This window comes from Chelonia mydas, chromosome 13 (assembly GCF_015237465.2).
Source record: "Chelonia mydas isolate rCheMyd1 chromosome 13, rCheMyd1.pri.v2, whole genome shotgun sequence".
NCBI classification, from domain to species: domain Eukaryota; kingdom Metazoa; phylum Chordata; order Testudines; family Cheloniidae; genus Chelonia; species Chelonia mydas.
In genome coordinates this window covers 37,301,420-37,326,730 of record NC_051253.2, presented here as the reverse complement: position 1 = coordinate 37,326,730, position 25,311 = coordinate 37,301,420, and the positions used below count along the sequence as shown (strand labels likewise).

General features: G+C 45.0%; 2 protein-coding genes and 1 pseudogene across 2 annotated transcripts; 1 reads left to right on the top strand and 2 right to left on the bottom strand.

The window, feature by feature from the left end:
- The window catches only part of LOC114020031, a 65,691-nt pseudogene extending 40,752 nt beyond the window's left edge, over window positions 1-24,939 (top strand).
- On the bottom strand, window positions 6,122-9,820 carry LOC102933956 (olfactory receptor 14A16-like). Its single transcript, XM_037915882.2, has 2 exons — window positions 9,800-9,820; window positions 6,122-7,105 (listed from the first exon to the last, which is right to left on the bottom strand). Exons 1-2 carry the CDS (start codon window positions 9,818-9,820, stop codon window positions 6,122-6,124), a joined length of 1,005 nt encoding a protein of 334 aa, XP_037771810.2.
- On the bottom strand, window positions 13,804-15,740 carry LOC102933724 (olfactory receptor 14A16). Its single transcript, XM_007062136.4, has one exon. It carries the CDS (start codon window positions 15,720-15,722, stop codon window positions 14,751-14,753), a length of 972 nt encoding a protein of 323 aa, XP_007062198.3. The 5' UTR covers window positions 15,723-15,740; the 3' UTR covers window positions 13,804-14,750.
- Window positions 24,940-25,311: the final 372 nt, after the last annotated feature.

The following is a 25,311-nucleotide window of genomic DNA, read 5'->3' as shown; positions in this document are numbered from 1 at the left end:
CTGTTCTTTCACTCACACCACATAATTACTTCTAGGAGAACAGAGTTTTTTTCCCCGTATTTCATCAGCAGCTCTTGGGATGCAGCCACCAGAGGAACCCAGAGCTCAGGCTGCCCTGAGTGTTTGATGAAGGTCACTTAGAGGTACCCAGAGGCAAACACGAAAAAAGAAGGGTCATGTCCTGAGCTGGTGCAAATTAATACAGTTCCATTGATTTCAGAGTAGCTAGGGCTAGTTATGCCGACTGATGGCCTGGCCCTTTGATTTCAATTGTGCTATGGCCGATTTACATCAGCTGACGGTTTGGCCTGTCAGAATTTAGTTTGTTTAGTTGGGATTAGGGGTGTCTTTTGAAAGACCATTTTGTGTGTCGAGGGGGATAGGGCGGGATTGGAGACTGAAGTTCCAACAATTTCTCTTGAGGACCACCACCCTCTCCTCTCCTTCTATGGCCTGGCTAGGGCTCACCATCCATCCAGGAGGTGGACACTGGATGGGAGCTGTTGGATGGTGCTCAGTGTGCCATGTCCTCATGTAGGTGATGGAGCTATGTCACAGAGATGGCCAACAGCAGATGCACCACACATGGCCAGGAATGGGCTAAACAGCCGATAGGCCTGGGTAAAGAGGACTCTGATTGCAACTCTGTTCTGGTTCTAAGTCCTGTGTTTGGACCACGCTCCAGTTAAACCTTCCATAAATTACAGCAAAAGCTGAACAACAACCAGCCACAACTGCTACCTCCTGGCATGGGGCAGGAAACTGAGGATCTCACTGGAGGTTCCTCAGGTCAGTGTCCACCAAGGCTGGTGTCCTGTTGGAGAGTCCAACTCAAGCATTTGGGAAGCAGCTTCTTAGAAATTGCTGCTACACCTAAGGGCAGGTTGCGGGGGGGGGGGGGGGGGGTTGGGTGCTGGTGGGGTGTTGCTCAGCAAACATGACTGCAGGGCACAGAGCTCTGTCTAACAAGGCTTGTGTTGTGCCCCTAGAGTCCTGTTGACAAAGACCATGTGATCTGCGACACAGTGTCCTGCACTGAGGACCCATGGCCCTTTCTCTGCACACTGCAGGGGTATGAAATCATTTTTCAGCCCCTACTGTTGCTCCATCTTGGAGAAGCTGGCCTTGTTCAGGGCTGAATTTTGGATGCCAGGGCCAGATCCTGCAGCCATTGCTCAGTATTCTGGCAGCAGTCATTGGCAGTGCGGTCTGATCAATGGCTGTATGAATGGTCCTAGGGAATGGGCTTAGGGACTGCTGCTCAGGGTCTGGCCAGCCATGCAACTGTCCCAGACTGGGTACCCAACGGCTTCCAATCTCTTGGGACCACTGGCTCCCCAGGCTTCCCATCTCAGTGTTGGTTCCAAGGAGCCAGTTGGCCTGGGAATCTGGAAGGCCTCAGGTTCCTAGCCAGGACAGTCTGCATGGCAAGGTTACCTCAGAGCCATGGACCCTGGGATTCCAGGCTCCCAGCTCCATGGCATGGAATCTGGAAGCCCTCAGAGCCCTGTCTTGAGCCAGGGTTCTTGGGGCTTCCAGGCTGAAGAGCAGAGAGCTCCCATTCAAGCCAGGGACACCCAGCTTTGATCTCTGATCCAGAGATAAAGAGTAGAAGAAAGTCAGGGAGAAGGGAGCCTCCTGCAGGAGATGCAGAGAGGAGACCCAGGACCAGAGAGAACTTTTGAAGAAGCTCTCTAGAGCAGCCAGAGGGGAAACCTTGCTGGAGCGACCTGCACTGCAGAGCAGGAACAGACCCCATCAGAGGGAATAGGGAGCAGAGGAGGGGCATAACAGCCTGGTGAGTTTGGGTCAAGCCAACCCAGAGATTCTAGCTTTGAGACAACTCTTATTCTGTGTTTATAAACCAGTCCCCAGAAGGGGTGAGTAATTCAAATGCCTCAATTGTAGAAGATGGATTAACAGGGGAAGGAGAAATATTCAGGCGGTGACAGGTCTGACACCAGTTTAGACCTAGCCCTAACCCTAATCCAATAAAGGATGAGTTTTTAACTGTAAATCACCAGTGGAACAACTCACGTGTTTAAAGTTAAGCACTTTCTAAAGGGGTATGCTGAATCAGGGCCTTAGTGCAAAACATTCAGAGGAAGTGAGCGATGGATTAATAATCATGAGTGTTGACAGCAGATTCTCAGCTGGTGTAAATTCCCAAGCTCAACTGATGTCAGCTTTTGTCCCTCATATATGTATTGTATATATCCATGCACAAAGATGGGTATCCTAATACTAATAATAGGCCTGCTTTGTGAGATCCTTTCTTAGCTAGGATGTGACTAGTTTTACAATGGATGATGCATAAAATGCCAGCTCAGTGCATGTGATGACACTTTTCCATTTACACCAATATTATAATGATATGACACCAGGCAAAGTACTCATGCTGGTATTTCTTAGAGAGAGAAGGTGTACCTTATGGAGAGCTCATCTCCAGACCTGAAGAAGAGCTCTGTATACGTTTGAAAGCTTGTCTCTCTCCCCTGCAGAACTTGGTCAAATAAACTATATTACTTCACCTACCGTGTCTCTCTAATATTCGGTGACCAGCATGGCTGCAAAAACACTGCATACACCAGTGTTTATGTCACTATTGAACTTAGCCTTGTGTCTTTGGGCCAGTATCAAACCAGCAATATTGATGGAGATACTCTGCATTAGTACAGGATTAGATGAGATGGGGAAAACACTGAGGAGTCCTTGTGGCACCTTAGAGACTAACAAATTTATTTGGGCATAAGCTTTCATGGGCTAAAACCCACTTCATCAGATGCATGGAGTGAAGAATACAGTAGGCAGTTATAAATATACAGAAGGTATAAATATACAGCCTACTGTATTTTTCACTGCATGCATCTGATGAAGTGAGTTATAGCCCATGAAAGCTTATGCCCAAATAAATCTGTTAGTCACTAAGGTGCCACAAGGAATCCTTGTTGTTTTCGCTGATACAGACTAACATGGCTACCCCTCTGAAACCTAAGCTGAGGAATTTACCCATGCGTCTCTGTTGCACTCACTTTCTCCTGGCCACGATTACCCATTCTTGGATCTTTGTGTGTATTGGCCATTGGCCAAATCCTGATCCATTTGAAGTGAGTGGCTATATCCCAGTTATTTAAAAGGGATCAAAATTGGCCTCATTATCATGTCTGACTGTCTTTAAGAAACGTACACAGAGCTGCAACAAACAAACAAACAAACAAACAAACAAACAAACAAACAAACAACCCTTTCCCACCGTAGCACGAATGACACAGCATTGATTTATTTATTTATGGATACAATAATGAAAAGATGTCTACCTAAGTCCCCTGGGGGACTAACATGAAGGGGAAGGGAGTCCAGGAGAGCTGGCTGTATTTCAAGGAATCCCTGTTGAGGTTACAGGGACAAACCATCCCGATGAGTCGAAAGAATAGTAAATATGGCAGGCGACCAGCTTGGCTTAATGGTGAAATCCTAGCGGATCTTAAACATAAAAAAGAAGCTTACAAGAAGTGGAAGGTTGGACATATGACCAGGGAAGAGTATAAAAATATTGCTCGGGCATGTAGGAAAGATATCAGGAGGGCCAAATCGCACCTGGAGCTGCAGCTAGCAAGAGATGTCAAGAGTAACAAGAAGGGTTTCTTCAGGTATGTTGGCAACAAGAAGAAAGCCAAGGAAAGTGTGGGCCCCTTACTGAATGAGGGAGGCAACCTGGTGACAGAGGATGTGGAAAAAGCTAATGTACTCAATGCTTTTTTTGCCTCTGTTTTCACTAACAAGGTCAGCTCCCAGACTGCTGCGCTGGGCATCACAAAATGGGGAAGAGATGGCCACCCCTCTGTGGAGATGGAGGTGGTTAGGGACTATTTAGAAAAGCTGGACGTGCACAAGTCCATGGGGCCGGACGAGTTGCATCCGAGAGTGCTGAAGGAATTGGCGGCTGTGATTGCAGAGCCCTTGGCCATTATCTTTGAAAACTCGTGGCGAACGGGGGAAGTCCCGGATGACTGGAAAAAGGCTAATGTAGTGCCAATCTTTAAAAAAGGGAAGAAGGAGGATCCTGGGAACTACAGGCCAGTCAGCCTCACCTCAGTCCCTGGAAAAATCATGGAGCAGGTCCTCAAAGAATCAATCCTGAAGCACTTACATGAGAGGAAAGTGATCAGGAACAGTCAGCATGGATTCACCAAGGGAAGGTCATGCCTGACTAATCTAATCGCCTTTTATGATGAGATTACTGGTTCTGTGGATGAAGGGAAAGCAGTGGATGTATTGTTTCTTGACTTTAGCAAAGCTTTTGACACGGTCTCCCACAGTATTCTTGTCAGCAAGTTAAGGAAGTATGGGCTGGATGAATGCACTATAAGGTGGGTAGAAAGCTGGCTAGATTGTCGGGCTCAACGGGTAGTGATCAATGGCTCCATGTCTAGTTGGCAGCCGGTGTCAAGTGGAGTGCCCCAGGGGTCGGTCCTGGGGCCGGTTTTGTTCAATATCTTCATAAATGATCTGGAGGATGGTGTGGATTGCACTCTCAGCAAATTTGCGGATGATACTAAACTGGGAGGAGTGGTAGATACGCTGGAGGGGAGGGATAGGATACAGAAGGACCTAGACAAATTGGAGGATTGGGCCAAAAGAAATCTGATGAGGTTCAATAAGGATAAGTGCAGGGTCCTGCACTTAGGATGGAAGAATCCAATGCACCGCTACAGACTAGGGACCGAATGGCTAGGCAGCAGTTCTGCGGAAAAGGACCTAGGGGTGACAGTGGACGAGAAGCTGGATATGAGTCAGCAGTGTGCCCTTGTTGCCAAGAAGGCCAATGGCATTTTGGGATGTATAAGTAGGGGCATAGCGAGCAGATCGAGGGACGTGATCGTTCCCCTCTATTCGACACTGGTGAGGCCTCATCTGGAGTACTGTGTCCAGTTTTGGGCCCCACACTACAAGAAGGATGTGGATAAATTGGAGAGAGTCCAGCGAAGGGCAACAAAAATGATTAGGGGTCTAGAGCACATGACTTATGAGGAGAGGCTGAGGGAACTGGGATTGTTTAGTCTGCAGAAGAGAAGAATGAGGGGGGATTTGATAGCTGCTTTCAACTACCTGAAAGGGGGTTCCAAAGAGGATGGCTCTAGACTGTTCTCAATGGTAGCAGATGACAGAACGAGGAGTAATGGTCTCAAGTTGCAATGGGGGAGGTTTAGATTGGATATTAGGAAAAACTTTTTCACTAAGAGGGTGGTGAAACACTGGAATGCGTTACCTAGGGAGGTGGTAGAATCTCCTTCCTTAGAGGTTTTTAAGGTCAGGCTTGACAAAGCCCTGGCTGGGATGATTTAACTGGGACTTGGTCCTGCTTCGAGCAGGGGGTTGGACTAGATGACCCTCTGGGGTCCCTTCCAACCCTGATATTCTATGATTCTATGATTCTTGGTTCCCTAACACACATTAAAAGCACAATCCTATCTCAGCCTGATTCATATAATTATTTCAACAGAAACTCAACCATGCAGACACTTCTTGTGCACACCTTTATCATTGTGGAAAGAAAATTTTCAGCTCGCTCAGAAAACCCCATCAAACAAATGACATATGGGCACCCTCGATAGATAACAAAACATCGACAATGATGTCTAAGTGAACACTTACTATCTCCCCAGTCATTCCCACCTCAAAAAACGCTTCGAAAAAAGAAAGAAACCAACCCATCAAAAATAAACTAAAAAAACAGAGACAGAGGCAAAAAACATATAGCTACTGCACTGATACTGCAATCTAATTTTTACTCCAAAAAAGAAGACAGACACTCCCTGAGGTTCACTAAGGACTTTGATATGGCTAATGATTTTATGTAGAAGGTGCAAACATAGTGTGGTGATGGGTGGCAGTACACAATCCTATGATAGATAGATAGACAGGCAAACAGATAGATAATGATATTATTTACATTACATTGGTATGCATTTACATTAGGTCCATTGACTTGAGCGGTGTTTTCATTTTTGCAAGTGCAAATTCCCCTTTTTGCATAAAGAGATGACAAACCATGTTCTTGTGGAGACAATTATGTCATCATTTCATTATATTTGCAAGGAAGCACAGAAGGAAATTAAAATCAAAGGAGAAAGATGGACATTTTATTGGTCATAAATAATCTCTGTCCAATCAGTTTCCTCAGGGCAGCTTTGATCTCTTGGACTCTCATACTGTAGATGATCGGATTCAGCATTGGAGGTACAATGGAATAGAAAACATCCACCACGAGATCCAGATGTGATATGGACCTGGAGCTGGGTTTCAGGTAGGCAGTGATGCCAGTGAAAACAAATAAAGAGACAACAGTGAGGTGAGGCAGGCAGGTAGAGAAGGCTTTATGCCTGCCCTGTGGAGAGGGGATTCTTAGAACGGATCTGAAGATCTGAACATATGACACAATTATTAAAACAAAACAGCTTAAGGCTAAGCAAGCACTGAAGACAATAACCCCACTTTCACTGAGGTCTGAGTCAGAACAGGCAAGCTTGAGTAACTGGGGGATGTCACAGAAGAACTGATCCACCACATTTCCTCCACAGAAGGATAATGCAAATGTGTTTCCAGTATGCAGGGCAGAGTAAAGAATACCACTGATCCAGGTACTGGCTGCCATTTGTATACAAGCTCTCCTGTTCATCACTCTCTCATAGTGCAGTGGTTGGCAGATGGCGACATATCGATCATATGCCATGACAGTCAGGATGCCAATATCAGCTGAACCAAGGAACATGAAGAGAAAGACTTGGGCGGCACATCCAGAATAAGAAATCACCCTCGTGTTCATGAGGGAATTGGCCATGGATTTGGGGATGGTGACGGAGATGGAGCCAAGGTCCAGGATGGCCAGATTCACCAGGAAGAAGTACATGGGGTTGTGAAGATGGTGGTTGAGAGCTATAGCTGTGATGATGAGAAGATTCCCCATCAGACCTGCCAGGTAAAGCACCAGAAACATCACAAAGTGCAAAATCTGCAGCTCCCGAACGTCAGAGAATGCCAGGAGAAGGAACTTGGTCATGGTGGTTCCGTTGTACATTTTCTTCCTCAGCACATTGTGTGATGGCTGTGGAGGGAAGAAGAAGGTCCATACTCAGGATTTGACTGTCAGAGGGAATGGCCTTGATTCCCTTCTGAGTAATGTCCTATGATCCTCTGTTAAATGTGCACAGCACCCCTCCAATCCTTCCATTGACTAGGAACATCGAGTGCTCCTCACTGCTGAAAATCAGAGAGCACTAGAGAGATAAAGTGAGTGAGGTAATAGCTGTTATTGGATCAGCTTCCGTAGGTGAGAGAGACAAGATTTTGAGCCTCCCATACTACCTCACCAACCTTGTCTATTTAATATTCTGGGACCAACATGGCTACAAGTACTGCATAGAATCAGACCACTACTCAGATGTGTTATCGCACTAGTGTCAATTAGCATAACTCCCATAAAATCCATGGGGCTATATCAGTTTGTACCATCCGGGGATCTGTCCCAAGATGTCACTTGAACAAATGCACTAAAGACTGTAACAAATTGCAAAAAAAACCCAAAAAACCACAGAGGTCAAGCAAAGATGGCTCCTCAACTCTGTCAAACAACAGAGGAAAACTTGGGCACGGAACTAAAGTACTAGAACTCCAAGACAGCCCAATTCCCACTTTCTATGGAAATATGACAGACTCGCTGAGTGTCCTAAGTGTAAGCTTGTCTGTAACAATTCCTCTCCAAACTCTGTTTATAGATGACCTGCCACTTGGTTACAAATTGATTGATGGCACCAATCCCAGCTCCACTCCCATCTCTGAGTAAAGATGGGCTAGTAGCATTGCACAGTTACTGCTAGCTTGTGTCGTTTCCCTCTGTGACTTTATATCTGTTCTGTGAGGGTCAGAGGCAGCCAGGAGACTTGGCTTTTGTTCTTATCTCTGCCAGTGTCCTGCTGTGTGACCTTGGGCCAGTCACTTCCTCTCCCCATGCCTCTGTTTCCCCTCCATCCCTTTCTCTGACTTTTCTTTTATGAGCTCTGTGGGGGATGGGCTGTGTCTTATCATGTATCTGCACTGTGAACCCATTTACTGACTTTGTGCTCAGCTGGCAGAAGTGTTGTACACTGGATATGGTGATAGACCAGGAGCTCTGGATTCCTGTCCTATTGACCTCCTGGGGATCCATCTACACAGCAGAGGGGAACACCTTCACAGCTCCAGTAGATGGACATGGGCTAGCTCTGCTCAAGTTACAGCACAAAACATACCCATGTAGCCAGAGGTAGCCTGGGCACCAGCTAAAGCTCCATCTGACTACGTACCCACAGAGTTCAAGTGGGTTTGTACTGAGGTGGCTAGACTGAGCCACTCCCTGTGCTGCCCTCATCTACTCCACTAGTGAAGTTTGCTATGTGAAGCAGGCAGGTGGAGAAGACTTTATTGCAGGCCCTGTGGAGAGGGGATTCACTTAGTATGCCTACATGAGTTTGGAAGCATGCTCCCAGCTGTGGTGTAGATATGCCCTTAATGTCCTTGGGCAAGGTCCACATAAACAGGCTGCCACTGCTTGATTGAACCCAGACTCTGAGTTTCATGGTTCTAGCACATCTATTAAGTATAGCCCATATTCCCTGGGCTTTCAGCTCTGCTGTTCACTCTGTTCTGCCATCCTGCAGTCATGTCTTTGAAACAGAAATAAAAATGGATGTAACAGAATGACAGTGTTTGAAATTATGGTATCATTGGACAATATTAGTGCTTCCCACCCTGGTCAATAATGTCCTGCTTTAACTTTTTTTAAAGAAAATTTGTGTTTTCAGTTAAACAAATTTTCATGGAAAGACTTTATCTATCTATCTATCTATCTATCTATCTATCTATCTATCTATCTATCTATCCAAAAGCTGATTTTTTTTCTTTGTGAAGGAGAGATTTTGGTTGGAATTTTTCAGTTTGCAACAGTTTTTAGCAGAGAACGATTGTTTCTCTGTGGCAAAAATCCCAAACGTTTGGAAATTTGGGGGACTTCTATGAAAAGACAATATTTTTAATAAAGAAAAAAAGACAGTATCAAACTTACTGTGTTGATCTTTGGATTGTTCTTCCCAACTTGCAAAGCATTTGATCCTGCAGTGCTCAAAATTATTGGCCATTATCTATCAATATATTTCCATGCACAACAATCTCTTTATCTCTCTCATGAACCCATTACTGCATTATCCAGCACTGATTTTCATGTTCCGTCATTGGATTTCTGAGTTGCTGGGTCTCTCTGCAGTTCCAAGCTGACAGGGATCCACTCCACAGATGGGCACTTTCTGCTCCACTCCTGGGGCAGGCTTGGCTGAGAGGTGAAGGATTAAATGGGATCAGGGGGACTGGAAGCCCCTCCCAACTCTACAGCTTGACATAGCTTCAGCCCAGTAAGTCCCTCCTCTGGGACTAAGTAGTTGAATCCGGTCTCCGGGGTTGTGAGCCCAGCAATGATCTCACCTGTGAACAAACCACTCTGACAATATACTCTAAATGACCCCACAGAGGGAGAACACAACCCAGCCTGGATCTTACACAATGGCAACATCTCTGGAATTGCCCTTGGCTAAAAAAGAAGGCAGGGCTGAGGTCCAAAAAGTGTCCCAAGATATTTGCCAAATCAAATATATATTTATAGCGCAGACATGTGACCTACAGTAGCTCAGAGCCCTGTGGCATCAGAAGCCCAGCTGGTCTGGAATAGCTTCTTCCTTCAGACACACCACATAATTACTTCTGGAGGAACAGAGGTTTTTTCCCCGTGCATTAGTTGGGGATTGGTCCTAGATGGGATGATTTAATTGGTATTGGTCCTGCTTTGAGCAGGGGGTTGGACTAGATGACCTCCTGAGTTGCATCCCAACCCTGATATTCTATGATTCTACGATTGTTCGGGGCTGAATTTGGGCCAGGGTTCTGGCAGCAGTCATTGGCAGTGCTGTCTGAGCAATGGCTGCAGGAATGGGCCTAGGAGGGAATGGGCTTAGGGACTGCTGCTCAGGGTCTGGCCAGCCATGCAACTGTCCCAGACTGGGTACCCAACGGCTTCCAATCTCTTGGGACCACTGGCTCCCCAGGCTTCCCATCTCAGTGTTGGTTCCAAGGAGCCAGTTGGCCTGGGAATCTGGAAGGCCTCAGGTTCCTAGCCAGGACAGTCTGCATGGCAAGGTTACCTCAGAGCCATGGACCCTGGGATTCCAGGCTCCCAGCTCCATGGCATGGAATCTGGAAGCCCTCAGAGCCCTGTCTTGAGCCAGGGTTCTTGGGGCTTCCAGGCTGAAGAGCAGAGAGCTCCCATTCAAGCCAGGGACACCCAGCTTTGATCTCTGATCCAGAGATAAAGAGTAGAAGAAAGTCAGGGAGAAGGGAGCCTCCTGCAGGAGATGCAGAGAGGAGACCCAGGACCAGAGAGAACTTTTGAAGAAGCTCTCTAGAGCAACCAGAGGGGAAACCTTGCTGGAGCGACCTGCACTGCAGAGCAGGAACAGACCCCATCAGAGGGAATAGGGAGCAGAGGAGGGGCATAACAGCCTGGTGAGTTTGGGTCAAGCCAACCCAGAGATTCTAGCTTTGAGACAACTCTTATTCTGTGTTAATAAACCAAAAGATGAGATTAACTGCAAACCATCAGTGGAACTGCTTGTGTGTTTAAAGATAACCACTCTCTAAAGGCATTTGCTGGATCAGGGCCTTAGTGCAAAATATGCAAAGGAAGTGAGCTATGGATTAATAATCATGAGCATTCAGAGCAGATTCTCAGCTGGTGTAAATTCCCAAGCTCAACTGATGTCAGTGGAGTAATGGCAATTTAAACCAGTTGAGGGCTGGCACCTTCATATTTAATGAATCCTGGTGTGATAGTTCAATTTACCCACTCAGGGAAGATAAACAGGGCATGTTAAAAAGGTTGCCAGTGAAAACGGCTCAACACAAGGTACTTATGATGAGCTGTTTGTAAATGATCTGCGGAGTAAGATAGTCATAGATATTCTTTGGTAAATAATGTTTAACAATGAATACTTATGGACAGTCATGAAGAGGAAATGAGTCACAATAATTGGCATTATCTATCTATCTGTTGATCGATCTATCAATTTATCTCTCGAATCACATATTGTGCTTTTGTCCCTCATATATGCATTGTATATATCCATGCACAAAGATGGGTATCCTAATACTAATAATAGGCCTGCTTTGTGAGATCCTTTCTTAGCTAGGATGTGACTAGTTTTACAATGGATGATGCATAAAATGCCAGCTCAGTGCAGATGATGACACTTTTCCACTTAAACCAATATTATAATGATATGACACCAGGCAAATTATTCATACTGGTATTTCTTCGAGAGAGAAGGTGTACCTTATGCAGAGCTCATCTGCAGACCTGAAGAAGAGCTCTGTGTACATTTGAAAGCTTGCCTCTCTGTGACATTCTATACCTTGGGGGAGTGCACTGTAACCCCCATATTACTCATTTTCATATAATTGTGATCTTACATATAAATCATGCCTTGTAAGATATCAGGGGAAAGGTCATAATCTGCTGAAAGTCATTTCTCTATCCATATATGTGTATCATTAATGCACACAAAGTTATGAGAATTATGTTGTATGGTGGTCACTAAAACATGCTGTAAGTTGGGGAATCAGACAGATATTAGTTCCCCAGAGGCAACAGCAAGGAAAGTAACCAATGCCCGGGTGGTGTGTCAAACAATCCATCAGTAGCCATTGTCCAGCAAGGGAGTTACGATGCAATGACTCACCTGGCTGCACCAGAGGACTTGCTCAACCTTGCTTAGAGAGACTCAGAAATACCCTACAGACATGCCTGGACTTGTGCTCTAGAAGCACATGGGCTGAGAGTATACACAGACTGGGCCCTTCTCCTGCCCCCATCTCCGCTGCAGGCAACCAGGACACTGAGAAGAAGACAAGACTCCAGCACAGGAAATTGGCCCACATTTAAGGAACAAATCTGTATATTAAGGACTGCAATATCCAGTGAGGTGAAAAAAACTGCTTTATCTAGTTGCTGCCCAGTCTAATAGGGTTGAGAGTTTAGACTGCATGATTATATTTTATTTTATTTTGGTAATCACTCTGACTTGTTAGGCTTTGACTGATAATCACTTAAAATTTATCTTTGTAGTTAATAAATCTGTTTGTTTATTCTACCTGAAGCAGTGCATTTGGTTTTAAACATGTCAGAGACTCCCCTTGGGATCACAAGCCTGGTACATATCAATTTCTTTGTTAAATTAATGAATTCATATAAGCTTGCAGCGTCCAGCGGGCAGAACTGGACACTGCAAGATGGAGGTTCCTAGGGTTGTGTCTGGGACTGGAGATATTGGCTAGTGTCATTCACTTGCAAGTAGCTGGGAGCAGCTTACATGCCAGAGGTTGTGCGTGAACAGCCCAGGAGTGGGGGTTCTCACAGCAGAGCAGGGCAAGGCTGGCTCCCAGAGTCGAGGATTGGAGTGACCTAGCAGATCACTGGTCCAGACAACACTAGAGGGGAACGTCACACTCTCCCCTGCAGAACTTGGTCAAATAAACAATATTACCTCACCCACCGTGTCTCTCTAATATTCGATGACCTGCATGGCAGCAACAACACTGCATACACCAATGTTTATGTCACTATTGAACTTAGCCTTGTGTCTTTGGGCCAGTATCAAACCAGCGATGGAGCTACTCTGCATTAGCACAGGGTTAGCTGAGCTGGGGAATTTACCCATGCATTTCTGTTGCACTCACTTTCTCCCAGCCACCATTACCCATTCTTGGAACTTTGTGTGTCTTGGCCATTGGCCAAATCCTGATCCATTTGAAGTGAGTGGCTAAATTCCAGTTGTCATAAACATAAAGGGAAGGGTAAACACCTTTAAAATCTCTTCTGGCCAGAGGAAAAACCCTTTCACCTGTAAAGGGTTAAGAAGCTAGGATAACCTCGCTGACACCTGACCAAAATGACCAATGAGGAGACAAGATACTTTCAAAGCTGGAGGGGGTGGGGAAGGAGAAACAAAGGCTTTCTCTGTCTGTGTGATGCTTTTGCCGGGGACAGAACAGGAATGGAGTCTTAGAACTTAGTTAGTAATCTAGCTAGATATGCGTTAGATTCTGATTTATTTAAATGGCTGAGAAAATAAGCTGTTCTGAATGGAATGTAGATTCCTGTTTTTGTGTCTTTTTGTAACTTAAGGTTTTTGCCTAGAGGAATTCTCTATGTTTTGAATCTGATTACCCTGTAAGGTATTTACCATCCTGATTTTACAGAGGTGATTCTTTTTACTTTTTCTTCTATTAAAATTCTTTTTAAGAATCTGAATGCTTTTTTCATTGTTCTTAAGATCCAAGGGTTTGGGTCTGTGTTCATCTATGCAAATTGGTGAGGATTTTTATCAAACCTTCCCCAGGAAAGGGAGTGTAAGATTTGGGAGGATTTTGGGGGGAAAGATGTTTCCAAACAGGCTCTTTCCCAATTACATCCCTGTTAGACGTTTGGTGGTGGCAGCGAAAGTCCAAGGGCAAAAGGTATAGTTTGTACCTTGGGGAAGTTTTAACCTAAGCTGGTAAAAGTCAGCTTAGGAGGTTTTCATGCAGGTCCCCACATCTGTACCCTAGAGTTCAGAGTGGGGAAGGAACCTTGAAACCAGTGATTTAAAAGGGATCACAATTTGGCCTCATTATCCTGTCTGACTGTCTTTAAGAAATATTCCACAGCTTCCTCTCAAACAAACAAACAAACAAACAAGCAAACAAACAAACAAATTCTTTCCTACCATAGCACAAATAACACAGCATTGATTTATTTATTTAGGTTACAATAATAAAAAGATGTCTACCTAAGGCTCTTTGTTCCCTAACACATCATTAATAACACAGTAATACCCCAGCTCTAGTCATATAATTATTTCAATACGAACTCAACCATGCAGACACTTGTCACAGCTTTATCACTGTAGAAAGAAAATTTGCAGCTCGCGCAGAAAACCCCATCAAAGAGATGACATATGGGCACCCCGAATGGGTAACAAAACATTGACAATGCTGTATCAATTAACACTTACCATATCCCCAGACATTCACACCTTAAAAACAATGGAACAATGAAAGAAATAAACCCACCTACCGATTAGGTAAAAACAAACAAAAACAAACAAAAAACCCCTCAGAATTGGAGACAGAAGCAAAAAACCAACAGCTACTGCACTGATACTGCAATACAATTTTTTACCCCCAAAAAGAAGAGTCAGGGACTCCATGAAGTCCACTAAGGACTTTGATATGGCTACTGACTTTAGCAGATAGCATGGTGATGGGTGACAGTATACAATCCTGTGATAGATAGACAGACAAATAGATTCTGATATTATTCTCACTGGTATAAATTTACAGTAGCTCCACTGACTTGAGTGGTGTTCTCATTTTTGCCCATGCACATTCCCCTTTTTGTATAACGAGATGGCAAACCATGTGTTCATGGAGACAAAAACGTCATCAGTTGATTTATCTGTGAAGAAACACACATGGGTGGTGGAACTAGGAGTGTGGGGAGTGCTGCAGCACCCCCTGGCTTGAAGTAGTTTCTATTCTATGCAGGGTTTACAAAGTTTGGTTCAATGGCTCTCAGCACCCCCACTATAAAATTGTAACAACACCCCTGGATGCACAGAAGGAAATTAAAATCAAAGGAGAAAGATGGACATTTTATTGATCATGAATAACCTCTGACCAATGAGTTTCCTCAGGGAAGCTTTGATCTCCTTGTTCCTCATGCTGTAGATGATGGGATTCATCATAGGAGGCACCACAGAATAGAAAACATCCACCATGAGATCCAGACATGATGTGGAGCTGGAGGTGGGCTTCAGGTAGGCAAAGATGCCAGAGAAAATAAACAAAGAGACGACTGTAATGTGAGGAAAGCAGGTGGAGAAGGCTTTATGCCGGCCCTGCTCAGAAGGGATTCTCAGCACAGTTTTGAAGATCTGAACATATGACATAATTATGAAAACAAAGCAGCTTAAGACTAAGCATGCACTAAAGGCAATAACCCCACTTTCACTGAGGTGTGAGTCAGAGCAGGCGAGCTTGAGTAGCTGGGGGATGTCACAGAAGAACTGATCCACTCTGTTACCTCCACAGAAGGATATGACAAATGTGTTCCCAGTGTGCAGAGCAGAGTAAAGAATACCACTGATCCAGGCACTAGCTGCCATTTGGACACAAGCTCTCCTGTTCATCACTTTCTCATAGTGCAGTGGTTGGCAGATGGCGACGTATCGGTCGTACGCCATGACAGTCAGGATGCCGAGATCAGCTGAACCAAGGAACATGAATAGAAAGACTTGGGCGACACATCCAGAATAAGAAATCACCCTGGTGTTCATGAGGGAATTGGCCATGGGTTTGGGGATGGTGACAGAGATGGAGCCAAGGTCTAGGATGGACAGATTCACCAGGAAGAAGTACATGGGGGTGTGAAGATGGTGGTCGAAGGCTATGGCTGTGATTATGAGAAGACTCCCCAGCAGGACTGCCAGGTAAATCATTAGAAACACCACAAAGTGCAAAATCTGGAGCTCCCTAACGTCAGAAAACGCCAGGAGAAGGAACTCAGTCACGGTGGTTCGGTTGGACATTTTCTTCCTCAGCATGTTGTGTGATGGCTGTGGAGGGAAGGAGAAGGGCAATGGTTAGGATTAGAGTGACAGAGGAAATTACCCTTATTTCCTTCTGAGTAATACCTCATGATCTGAATGTCAAAGGTGCACAACTCTTGTCACTTCAATTGATTAGGAGCAGTGAGTACCCCACACCTCTGACAATCAGAGCACTGGTGAGACAAGGAGGGTGAGGTAATATCTGTAACTGGACCAACTTCTGTGGGTGAGAGAGACAAGCTTTTGAGCCACACAGACTACCTCACCCATCTTGTCTCTCTAGTAACCTGGGACCAACAGAGCTGCATGCAATCAGACCATAATCCAGGTGTGTTATCCCACTAGTGTCAATTGGTGTAATGCCCTTACAGTCATGGGGCTGCGTCACTTTGCACCATCTAAGGATCTGGCCCAAGTCATCACTTGATCAAATGCATTAAAGACTAGAATAAATTACAACCCAAACTCACAGATCAAGCAAATATGGCCCCTCAACTCTATAAAACAACAGAGGAAAAACTTGGGCACAAAACTAAAGTACTAGAACTCCAAGACAGCCCGATTCCCACATTCTAGGGAAATAGGACAGACTCGCTGAGCACCCTAAATGCCAGAGATAGCTGGGGCATCCGCTGACTATGAAGCCACAGAATCCAGCCGGGTTTCCACTGAAGTGGTGAGACTGAGCTGCTGCCTGTGCTGCCCTCATCTACTCTGCTGTGTTTAACACAGAGCTGGTGAAGTCTGCCCAGCTGAGCTGGGAAATACGCTCCCAACTGTGGTGTAGATGTGGCCTCAATGTCCTTGGGCAGGGTCCAGACAGACAGGCTACTACTGCCTGATTCAACCAGGACCCTGAGTTTCCAGGTGCTACTATGTCTATTAGGTACAGCCCATATTCCCTGGGCTGTCAGCTTTACTGTTTATTCATTTCTGCCATCCTGCAGTTATGTCTTTGAAACAGAAATAAAAATGGATGTAACAGAATGACAGCGTCTGAAATTATGGTATCATTGGACAACATCAGTGCTTCCCACCCTGGTCAATAATGTTCTGCTTTAACTCTTTTTAAAGAAAATTTGTGTTTTCAGTTAAATAAATTTTCATGGAAAGTCTTTATCATCTATCTATCTATCTAAAAACAGATGTTTTTCTTTGTGGGGGACTTTGTTTGGAATTTTTCAGTTTTCAGCAGAAAATGTTTGGTTCTCTGTTGCCGAAACCCCAACATTTGGAGATTTTATGGACTTCTATGAAAAGTCAAAATTTTCTAATAAAATAAATAATTCTGACTGGCTCTACCTGTTTGATTGAATTGATAGCAAACTTCGTAAAGAGTTCCAACTGAAGTTCACATTTATGTTCTTAAATTTGCCTTGTACATTAATACTCTTACATATTTAGTTGAAATAGCAAACTTACCGTGTTGGTCTTCAGACAATTTTCCCCAAATTGCGATTCATTTGATCCTCCAGTGCTAGAAACTATTGGCCACTATCTATCTCTATATTTCCATCCACAACAGTCTATCACCTTATCTCTCTCATGGAGCCATGTCAAGGTTTCTTCCCCACTCTGAACTCTAGGGTACAGATGTGGGGACCTGCATGAAAGACCCCCAAGCTTATTCTTACCAGCTTAGGTTAAAACTTCCCCAAGGTACAAACTTTTACCTTTTGTCCTTGAACCTTTATGCTGCCACCACCAAAGTGTCTAATAACAGGGGAAGTGCCCCCTCGGAAATGTCTCCCCCGCAAAATATCCCCCCAAGCACTACACCCCCTTTCCTGGGGAAGGCTTGACAAAAATTCTCACCAATTTGCATAGGTGAACACAGACCCGAACCCTTGGATATTAAGAACAATGAAAAAGCAATCAGGTTCTTAAAAGAAAAACCTCTGTAAAATCAGGAAGGGAAATACCTTACAGAGTAGTCAGATTCAAAACATAGAGAATCCCTCTCGGCAAAACCTTAAGTTACAAAAAGACACAAAAACAGGAATATGCATCCCATTCAGCACAACTTATTTTATCAGCCATTTAAACAAAAGAGAATCTAACACATATCTAACTAGATTGCTTACTAACTCTTTACAAGGGTTCTGACCTGCATTCCTGCTCTGGTCCCAGCAAAAGCATCACACAGACAGAGAGGACCCTTTATTTCCCGCCCCCCCTCCAGCTTTGAAAGTATCTTGTCTCCTTATTGGTCATTTTGGTCAGGTGCCAGCGAGGTTATCTTAGCTTCTTAACCTTTTACAGGTGAAAGGGTTTTGCCTCTGGCTGGGAGGGATTTAAAGGTGGTTAGCCTTCTCTTTATATGTATGACAAGCCATCACTGCATTATCCAGCAGCAGTTTCCATGTTCGGTCACTGGCTGTCCTGAGTTGCTGGGTCTCTCTGCAGTTCCTAGCAGCCAGGGACTCACTCCGCAGATGGGTGCTCCATGCTCCCCTCCTCGGGCAGGCTTGGCTGAGAGGTGAAGGACTACAGGAGATCAGAGCTGAAAGTGCCTCCCAGCTCTAGAGCTGGTACCAGCTTGTGCAGCATTCAGAGATGGCTACATCCCAGTATGTCCCTGCTCTGGGGCTAAATAGCTGAATCTGGGCCCCAGGGCTGTGAGCCCCACCCTGATATCAGTTCAGGAACAGAACACCCTGACAACCTGCCCTAGCTGACCCTAACCCCACAGAGGGGGAACACGACCTGCCATGGATCTCGCACAATGGCAGCACCCCTAGAAGGACCCTTGGCTAAAAACAAGGCAGATTTGGCTAAGGTATTTGACAAATCAATATATATTTGTAGCAGAGACATGTGACCTACAATAGCTAAGAGCCTAGAGGCACCAGAGCCCCAGCTGGCCTGGAACAGCCTGTTCCTTCATTAACTCCACATGATTACCACTGGGGGAGAAGAGAATTGTTTGTGCTCCACTGCATCAGCAGCCTTTGGCATGCAGCCCCCAGAGGAACCCCACAGCTCAGGCTGCCCTGGGTGTTTGAAGTTGGTTACTAAGAGGTATCCAGAGGCAAAGACTAAAAACTTAGAACCAGGTCCTGAGTTGATGTACATTGATACAGTTCTGTTGATTTCAGAGTAGCTAGGGCTATTTATGCAACTGATGACCTGGCCCTTTCATTTCAATCAAAGTCTGGCCAATTTACACCAGCTGAGGGTCTGGCCTGTCAGAGTTTGCTTGGTTTATTTGGGACTGGGGGGACCTTCTGAAAGCCCTTTATGTGTGTGGAGGTGGATAGGACGGTGGTACAGATGGAAGCTCCAGCAGTTTCCCCTGAAGACCAGCACCCTCTCTTTCTCTGGCCTTCCCCCCTAAAATAAAATTGCCACCAGGCTTCACAGATTTAGTAACTACCTGCCACTAAGTCCAAAACTCCTTTTGTTGTGGGTGGGGAATTGTGATTAATTTACCCTTAGTGATGTTAACTGAAGGGTGAGTTCACAGCTATCCATCTCAACAAGGTCTGTGATTCATCCAGTCCTTAGTACCTCTCCGTTTAACAGTGCAAGACAGCAGAAGAAAAGTTTTTTTGGGGGGGTGGGGAGGTGAAACACAGGATACCCACAGAGAAATGACCCCAAATTTAGATCACTAAAGCTACCCCAGGTCTGCAAGTTGCTCACCAAACTTCAGAGCAAAGCAGATTTTAGAACACCTACAAGAGTCGAGCTTTAAAGAATATAAACTGCTGGGAATGGAAACTTTCTAGCTATTTTTCTGCATTGGTGCATGCACACTAAAAATGTACATTTTCTCAAATACCATTCTCAGCTTGGTCTCCCAAAGATTTTTATGCGGGTTATGAACTACCTTTTCTAAAAGTCAACAGATCAAGGGCATTTTGACCTGCATCACATCAATTATTTGGCCTCTAGCTCTGCACAAAAAAAACCCCAAAACGAAAAATCAAAACCAAAAGAAAACCAAAAATACACCCCCCCTCCAAAAAAAAAAAAACCCACACATCACCACTTAGAAACCTTTTTCATGGCTTATATCTCAGCAACACCTACCTTAAAGGACCGCAAATTTGGGTCATATGAAAATGTAAATTTCAGCCATAATGTCCCCCCAAATGGCTTTTCAATTTCTCTCTCTCTCTCTCTCTCTCTCTCTCTCTCACACACACACACACACACACACACACACACACACACACACACACTGTTCGGGGCGGGGAAGGATAATCACCCCCCCCAATTTTCCTGGGAATGTAATCAAACCCCCAATTTTCCTTTAAAAACAGCTTAATCAGAGCCTTTCTGATCACCCCTAATTGGAAGCTTAGCTTTCTGCAAGCTTGGGGATCACTAATATTCTCCAATAATATCATAATTTCAAACCCATTCATGCTATTGCATCCATTTTAATTTAAGTTTTGCAGGGAAGCTGCAGGATGGCAAAACTGCAAAGCCCCAAAGCTGAGAGCCCACAGAATATGTTCTCTACAAACTAGTACCTTTACAGTCAGGGACAGATTTGAACCAAGCAGACAATGTCTGTCTATCTGTATCCTGCCCATGGACAAATAAGGGGTTAACAGAACTAGAACTAAGCTCTTTAGTCAAATACTATATCCTGTGTACAGCACTGCTGTCAGCTGAGCACAAATGCTGAAGACAGAACATATGCATAATCAGACACAGCCCATCCCCCAAAGGGCTCACAGTCCTCCTAGACAAGGCAGAGATATGGGATGGAGGAAGGGGAAACAGAGGCACGGGGAGGGGAAGTGACTGGCCCAAGGTCACACAGCAGCTCAGTGGCAGAGGCAAGAATAGAACCCAAGTCTCCTGAGTGCCACTGACCCGCTCAGCACAGAGGGAAATGATACAACGCAGTGGTAGCAGAGGGATGGTACCAGCCCATCGTTGCACTGATATCAAAGTGCAGCGGCGGGTGCCATAAATCTATGTGCAGCTGAGTAGCAGGCCATCAACATGGCATTGGGTGGAATCATCACAGACGAGCTTCCACTTTGGATGTTGGGCACGCCCATGTCCTGTTTCAATGGGAAGAGGGAATCAGGCTGTACTGGTGGTTTAGAATTTCAGTTTCCTGGCCAAGTTGTGAGCCTGCTGTTTGCCATAAGAACATACAGTTGGACAGGAGCTGAGTCATCAAGTCCAATCCCCTGATATCACTGGCAACTCTATCATACAAACCTGGCAATACAGTTATCAAGCTCCATCTTAAAACTACTTAGGTTGTTGACCCATTGCTCCTATTGGAAAGCTGTTCTGGACCCTCCCTCCTCTGATGGTTGCAAAACTTCTTCTCATCTCCAGCCCGAATCTACCCTCGGGCAGTTTCTCCCCATTTCTTCTTCTGCCAACATTGTCCTTTAGCTTCAATAGCCCTTCTCCTTCCATAGTGTTTTTCCCCCTGAAGTATGTATAGAGAGCGACCATATCCTGCCTCAGCCTGAGTTTTGCTAGGCTAAACAAACTTAACTCTTTTAGTCTCCTCTCACAAAATAGGCTCTCCATCGTCGCAATAGAACAACCATTGTTCCTAAGATTGTTGGGTTGGGGTTGTAATTTGTTCCATATTTATACTGCATATTATCAAACATATTTTGAACCAGAATGCCAGAGGGTAGAAATAGATGCCACTCTATTGACTTTAAGGGAGTGTTGACACTTAAGATAGGCCAAGAAAGATTTTAAGGCTTCCAAGACTCCTATGATGCTTCACAGTTAAGAGGAAGCTAAATTTAGAGAGTGAAATTTTGCCAAGCAGTAACCCTTAGCATATTTTAGAAATTTTATAGAAATAACTTAGCAATGTTCTAACCGCAAGATGTGAAATGAATCAACATGTCTCTTAGAAGGGCATACTTAATGACTCACCAACAGATGTCGAGAGAATTGGAAAGTTCCAATGGAACAGCGAACCTTGGAAATAGCCTAAGATAAGAAGTGTGTTCCAAAAAGAGAAAATAGATAAGGACCAGAATGATACACAAAGAGGGTAACAAGGATATAACTGCCCTGAAAAATGAGGAGGTAGTAGAGCCCATCTGCAGAGAACTATGGAGAAGTTCTTCCCCAGTTCTTGGTAACTGTATGCCTTTCTCTGTGTGTGCTATCATAGAATCATAGAATATCAGGGTTGGAAGGGACCTCAGGAGGTCATCTAGTCCAACCCCCTGCTCAAAGCAGGATCAATCCCCAACTAAATCATCCCAGCCAGAGCTGTGTCAAGACTGACCTTAAAAACTTCTAAGGAAGGAGATTCCACCACCTCTGTAGGTAACACATTCCAGTGTTTCACCACCCTCCTAGTGAAAAAGGTTTTCCTAATATCCAACCTAAACCTCCCCCACTGCAACTTGACACCACTACTCCTTGTTCTGTCATCAGCTACCACTGAGAACAGTCTAGAGCCATCCTCTTTGGAACCCCCTTTCAGGTAGTTGAAAGCAGCTATCAAATCCCCCCTCATTCTTCTCTTCCGCAGACTAAACAAGCCCAGTTCCCTCAGCCTCTCCTCATAAGTTATGTGTTCCAGTCCCCTAATCATTTTTGTTGCCCTCCGCTGGACTCTTTCCAATTTTTCCACCTCCTTCTTGTAGTGTGGGGCCCAAAACTGGACACAGTACTCCAGATGAGGCCTCACCAATGTTGAATAGAGGGGAACGATCATGTCCCTCGATCTGCTGGCAATGCCCCTACTTATTCATCCCAAAATGCCATTGGCCTTCTTGGCAACAAGGGCACACTGTTGACTCATATCCAGCTTCTTGTCCACTAACCCCTAGGTCCTTTTCTGCAGAACTGCTGCTGAGCCATTCGGTCCCTAGTCTGTAGTGGTGCATGGGATTCTTCCTTCCTAAGTGCAGGACTCTGCACTTGTCCTTGTTGAACCTCATCAGATTTCTTTTGGCCCAATCCTCCAATATGTCTAGGGTCCTCTGTATCCTAGCCCTATCCTCCAGTGTATCTACCTCTCCTCCCAGTTTAGTGTCATCTGCAAACTTGCTGAGGGTGCAATCCACACCATCCTCCAGATCATTAATGAAGATATTGAACAAAACCGGCCCCAGGACCGACCCCTGGGGCACTCCACTTGACTCGGGCTGCCAACTAGACATGGAGCCATTGATCACTACCCGTTGAGCCCGACAATCTAGCCAACTTTCTATCCACCTTATAGTTCATACATCCAGCCCATACTTCTTTAACTTGCTGGCAAGAATACTGTGGGAGACCGTGTCAAAAGCTTTGCTAAAGTCAAGGAACAACAGGTCCACTGCTTTCCCTTCATCCACAGAGCCAGTTATCTCGTCATAGAAGGCAATTAGATTAGTCAGGCATGACTTGCCCTTGGTGAATCCATGCTGACTGTTCCTGATCACTTTCCTCTCCTCTAAGTGCTTCAGAATTGATTCCTTGAGGACCTGCTTCATGATTTTTCCAGGGACTGAGGTGAGGCTGACTGGCCTGTAGTTCCCAGGATCCTCCTTATCCTTACTAACTGTTAATCAATACATCCAATCAAATTTGACTTTTCCAAGGTTTGTTACAAGTAAACTAATCTCGACTCAAGAAAAGCCCTCTTGCTAAGCATATAATCAGAGTTGAAATGATTACTAATTATTGGTTATCAAGTCATTGGTTGTTGATACTGACAAATTATTAATGATCAATTATTGATTATCAACAGGAGCCTACCAATTTACACTCATGAGATAATGCACCTGACTAGGTGTGTGACTGTTAGAGGTGAGGACTACTCCATCCTGACCTTTGCCCTGTCCTCCACTCCACAGGCAGCACACGATGTCCTGAGAAGGAAAATGTTCAGCTGAACCACCGTGACTGAGTTCCTACTCTTGGGTTTCTCTGAGCTGCAGATTTTGCACTTTGACATGTTTCTGGTGATGTATCTGACATCCCTGACAGGGAATCTTCTTGTAATCACCATTGTAGCCCTCAACTGCTGCCTTCACACCCCCACGTACTTTTTGTGGGGAATTTGTCCGTTCTAGACCTCAGATCCATTTCTGTCACTGTCCCCAAGTCCATGGTCAGTTCTCTACTGAACACCAGGTTGATTTCCTTTTCTGGATGTGTTGCCCAAGTCTTTCTCTTTGTCTTCTTCACTGTGACCAATATCTCCTTATTCGCCATCATGGCATATGACTGATATGTCTCTATCTGCCAACTACTGCGCTACCAGAGAGTGATGTATAGGAGAGTTTGTGTCCAAACGGCAGCCAGAGCCTGGATTACTGGTATTGTTTACTCTGCACTGCACACCGGGAACACCTTCAGGTTATCCTTCTGCCACTGTAATGCCATGAACCAGTTCTTCTGTGAAATCCTCCAGCTACTCTAGTTCATAGAATCATAGAATCATAGAATATCAGGGTTGGAAGGGACCCCAGAAGGTCATCTAGTCCAACCCCCTGCTCGAAGCAGGACCAAGTCCCAGTTAAATCATCCCAGCCAGGGCTTTGTCAAGCCTGACCTTAAAAACCTCTAAGGAAGGAGATTCTACCACCTCCCTAGGTAACGCATTCCAGTGTTTCACCACTGCTCTGACCTGTTCACCTGCTCTGACCTGTATCTCAGTGAAACTGGGGCTATTTTCTTTAGTGCGTGTCTATTCCTAATCTGCTTTGCTTTAATAATTTTGTTGTATGTTCAGCTCTTCACTACGATGCTGAGAATCCACTCTGAGGAGGGCCGGCACAACACCTTCCCCACTTGCCTTCCTCACCTCATTGTCATCTCCTTCTTTTTCCTTGCTGCCTTTGCCTACCTGAAACCCTGCTCCAGCTCAGCATCGGGACTGGATCTTGTGGTGGGTGTTCTTCTTTCTGTGGTGCCTCCAATCATAAATAAGGTAATCTATAGCATGAGGAACAAAGACATCGAAGCTGCCCTGAGTAAAGCAACTGGGTGGAGGTTATTCATCAGGAATAAAACATCTGTCTTTCTCCCTTGACCGAGATTTCACTCTGTGTTTCAACAAAGATATATTCAACTGATGACAATATTTTTTCCATGAAAACATAGCATGCAATCAGTTTATGTAGCGGTAGAAATCTACACCAACATCACTCAAGTTGTTGGAGTTACTGTAGAATTATACCAGTGCAAAGAAGATCAGAACGAATCTAATCTATCTATCTATTGTGACAGGGTCAGGCCAGATGGCTAAAGGAAAGTGATTTTTTTTCTTTTTCTTTTACGGAGAACAACTAATGAAATAACAGGGACAGGAGTGTGGTCAAAGGGTCAAACGAAAGGAACCGGATGGGGACACCGAGCAGAGAACCCCGGACAGTACCCACTGCTCCTCAAAGGCATCAAGAGAATCAGTGGACGCTGCCCAGAGGAACTCTGCCCAGATACGTGAACGGACAGAGGATCGGAAATAGTCCCCACATTCACAGGAGACTCCATCGGCCAACCTCCTCACCCTAGTTTTATAGATTAGAGGAAAGTGATCCTATTGGGATCCGGGAAGTGGTCGGGCGAAGCCCACCCACTTCTAAAGGATCCCCTCCCCCCAGCCTAAGAGGGGGATCCACAGGACCTGGATACCAAA

Coding starts and splice junctions, on each gene's coding strand:
- LOC102933724 (XM_007062136.4), bottom strand. CDS start 15,722: ATGCTGAGGAAGAAAATGTCCAACCGAACCACCGTGACTGAGTTCCTT.
- LOC102933956 (XM_037915882.2), bottom strand. CDS start 9,820: ATGCACGGGGAAAAAACCTCT. Junction 7,106..9,799: donor TGCACGGGGAAAAAACCTCT/GTTCCTCCAGAA, acceptor TTCCCTCCACAG/CCATCACACAATGTGCTGAG.